At 32.6% G+C, this 3,546-nt stretch overlaps 1 protein-coding gene across 1 annotated transcript; it reads right to left on the reverse strand.

Annotated features, from left to right (window-relative positions):
• Positions 1 to 2,577: 2,577 nt before the first annotated feature.
• LOC126908846 (uncharacterized) lies at positions 2,578 to 3,198 on the reverse strand. The gene has a single exon (XM_050691159.1). The coding sequence runs from the start codon at positions 3,196 to 3,198 to the stop codon at positions 2,578 to 2,580; it is 621 nt and encodes a 206-aa protein (XP_050547116.1).
• Between the last annotated feature and the right edge of the window lie 348 nt (positions 3,199 to 3,546).

The raw sequence follows: 3,546 nt of genomic DNA on the forward strand, positions 1-3,546 counted from the left end.
CCCGATAAAACATCATTGTATTGTGTAATTATTCACGACTGTCAAATGGAATACAACGCATTCACGGGAGAAGTACGAAAAATTTAATGTAAATACAAATTTCATTTTTTATTATTGTACAATTGACAATATAGTATAGAAACAAAAAATGTATATATAATTGCTATAATGTATATATATAATTTTTTTTAATAAAAAAACTAGTTGTTTTGTAAACTTGTTATTTTATTTCAATCATCTTCGAATTTGACTGGAAAAGTCACGATCTTTCTTGTCAATTTTTGGCAAAGTATCTATTCCTAGAAATGATCTGTTTGTAGCCANACCAATTCCACCACATTGGAGAAGTAATATACACGCTGAAAATTTTTTTTAAGTTTAAGTTTTAAGATGAAAAAATTAAATATTTTTAAACCTACTTTCATGTGTGGATAATCACTGAAGATAATTTTCAATGTTTTAATACAATCNTACTGAAGATAATTTTCAATGTTTTAATACAATCTATACATTGACGAATCGATCAAGTCATTGATTTTATTGAATTTACACCTTGGTGTAGCCATTGTGATTAAAGTCTCAAGGTCCAATAGTCTTTACTGTCGCTGCGGTTCGCATTCGTCGTCTTTTCAATTGTTTCGATTGAATCCAAAAGTTCGTAATATATTCGCTTCACAACAGAGCATGCACATTCAAGATTGTCCGAATTTTTTCCCACGTCCGATAATTTACAACCTTTGTAATGTAAAAGGTCACCACCTACACCGTTGACTTTATCGCCTAGACGTTCCGCAAAATATTGTAAATCTCTATAATTTTTCAATAGTTTACTAACTAGTTTAAAAACTCTATCCGTGGGATCGTTTTCAACAAGAAAATTCAATTTATCCGATATATCATTGAAATANCCCGACCACGCCCACCCATGGTGGGTGGGTAGGTGAAGGGGTGAGGCGGGGGGGGCCTAGAATCCCCTAAATTACCCTACTTAGGTAATACAAAGAAATTATTTGAAGTTTTATAATAAACTATTATTATAGTTATAAACTATCAATAAACAAATTGATTTATAGAATGTAATTTCATAAAATTAAAAAAAAAAAATGATTGTGAGATTGGCAAAACGCTATAAACTTTCAATAATAGATTGCAAAAAATAAATAAATCTAATAGTAATTGTTAATTTTTTTAATTAAAATAGGGCAATGTAATAAAGTAATATATGTAGTTATTATAGTACTCTTTTTATGATGTAATTTTAGAAGGAGTAGTAAGAAAATATCTTAAAATTTAAGATATAAGTAATTGTTATTTTATATGTTACATTCAAGTATTTAAAAAAAACTATAGTAAAATGATTATTTTTATAGATAATATGTTTACTACAGTAGAATTTTGATAAGGTTAAGAATATTGCGTTCTTTGAAAAAGGAAATTTTACTCAAAAGAAATAAATATTATAGATAATACAAATAAATTATTTGTAGTTTTATAGCTAAAAGATTTGAATGTGGTAGGTTAGACTAATTAAAGCAATTAATTTAAATTATAAGCTGTTAATTATTAAAATAAATACATAAATTCATTAAAACTTCACAAATTTTAGTATTACCAATTGGAATCAATCTGTTATATTTTTATAAATAAGTGTTAAATACAAACTAAAATTNCCCTAACGAATTTTAGTATTACCAATTGGAATCAATCTGTTATATTTTTATAAATAAGTGTTGAATACAAACTTAAATTCTTAAATAATTTTAAGTCAATTTTTTACTTTTAATAGTTCAAAAACCTTAGTAAGTTAAAAAAATAATTTCTCTTGAACTTTAACTTATCCAGGTTCCACTGTATTTTAAAATTGGCATCAGTGACGTGCCAAGAAAAGGGCATAGGATGATATAAAGTTCATACACTTTGCAATATTTAATTGTTATAATTGAGTTATTTAATATTAGAGGATGCTAACACATAATTTTAAAAAATACAGGGTTGGGCAGAGGAACCTGACACATTTTAATAACCACTTGCGCGGCCGCTATTAATCGGAAGAGGTTGAAACTCCGGGAAAATAAACTAGACACTTAAAGGTTTTTTTTGTTTATTTACCAAAAATTATATCGGCTAAATGATGGCCGTTACAAGCAATACAATTTTCGAGGCGTTTTTCGAAATTATCATACACTTTTTTCAACATCGCTGGCTTTATTTCTGCAATTTCTCTCCTAATATTGGCTCTCAGCTGGTCCAAGGTTCGAGGTTTGTTAGCGTAGACACGTTGCTTCAAATAGCCCCACAAAAAGAAGTCGCACACTGAGAGATCGGGCTAACGTGGTGGCCATGGAAACTCAGTGTTGCGAGACAGCAGACGGGTGCCGAATTCTTCGCGTAGGAAATCCAACGTCTTTTTCGCCGTATGGCACGTGGCGCCATCTTGTTGAAAGAAGGTGCGACGAAACTTGCGTTTCNAGGTGCGACCAAACTTGCGTTTCTTCTTCAACTCCGGTATTAAGAACGTTTTTAACATCTCCAGATAGCGCTCCGTGTTGATCGTTCCTTGAAAGAAGTAAGGCCCCACTATCCCCATTCTGCAACTCCACACCAAACAGTCACGCGTTCGGAATGTAACGGCTCCTCGACTATCTGCTGAGGGTTCTCCGTAGCATAATAACGACAGTTTTGTTTGTTTACTGTCTTGTTCAAATAAAAATGAGCTTCGTCGCTAATCATTAAAAACTTACGGTCAATTTCTTCGTTGTCCAACAACTCCTTCATTTCTTCTGCGAATCTTAATCGAGCTGCATAGTCGGTATATTTCAATTCCTGGGTTATGAGAATTTTGTAGGGATGAAAATTCATCGCTTTCAACATTCTGCTAAACGATCGACGAGACATTCCGAGAGCTTGAGCATGTTTACCGGCAGAACGGCGTGGACTTCGTTGCAAAGAGGTGCGAACGCGTGTCTCATTTTCAGGGGTTCTTACCGTTCTTGGTTGCCCTGGAGGCTTTTGTTTCGTGGCTGTGGCTGTTTGTCGGAAGTTTTTGACCCACAGATTCACAGAATTACGAGAAGGAACCGGATCTCGTGGACGAAGAGAATATTCAATACGAAAATCGCGAATTGCTTGAACGTAGAACTGAGTTATGAAAAAACGCTCGCAAACGAACGCGCGTTGTTGCGGCGGCCACTTCTCCATACTGGAACTGTACTGATATGTAAACATAAACCTTCAACCATCTATTTTTTGCTCTCGGAGTTACAGCGCCCTCTTTTCACTTAGAGGGGAATTACGATTTTTTAAAATGTGTCAGGTTTTTCTGCCCAACCCTGTATTATATTTATAAATTTTATAAATTAAGATAAATAGATAATAAATAAAGTTTTACTTATTCACTTTTCATTGTGTCAGTGCTAGGTTTTACAGTTTTTCTTGTACTTGAAAGAAAGTAGTTTAGGTGGGATAAATTTCTTCCGATAAAAATTATTACATATTTCTACAAAATAATGATAAAAAATAATTGAAACGGTCATTTCAAAAACGATA

Source organism: Daktulosphaira vitifoliae, unplaced genomic scaffold (genome assembly GCF_025091365.1).
Source record: "Daktulosphaira vitifoliae isolate Bord-2020 unplaced genomic scaffold, ASM2509136v1 Scaffold_19, whole genome shotgun sequence".
Classification (NCBI taxonomy): Eukaryota; Metazoa; Arthropoda; class Insecta; order Hemiptera; family Phylloxeridae; genus Daktulosphaira; species Daktulosphaira vitifoliae.

Coding starts and splice junctions, on each gene's coding strand:
- LOC126908846 (XM_050691159.1), bottom strand. CDS start 3,198: ATGGAGAAGTGGCCGCCGCAACAACGCGCGTTCGTTTGCGAGCGTTTT.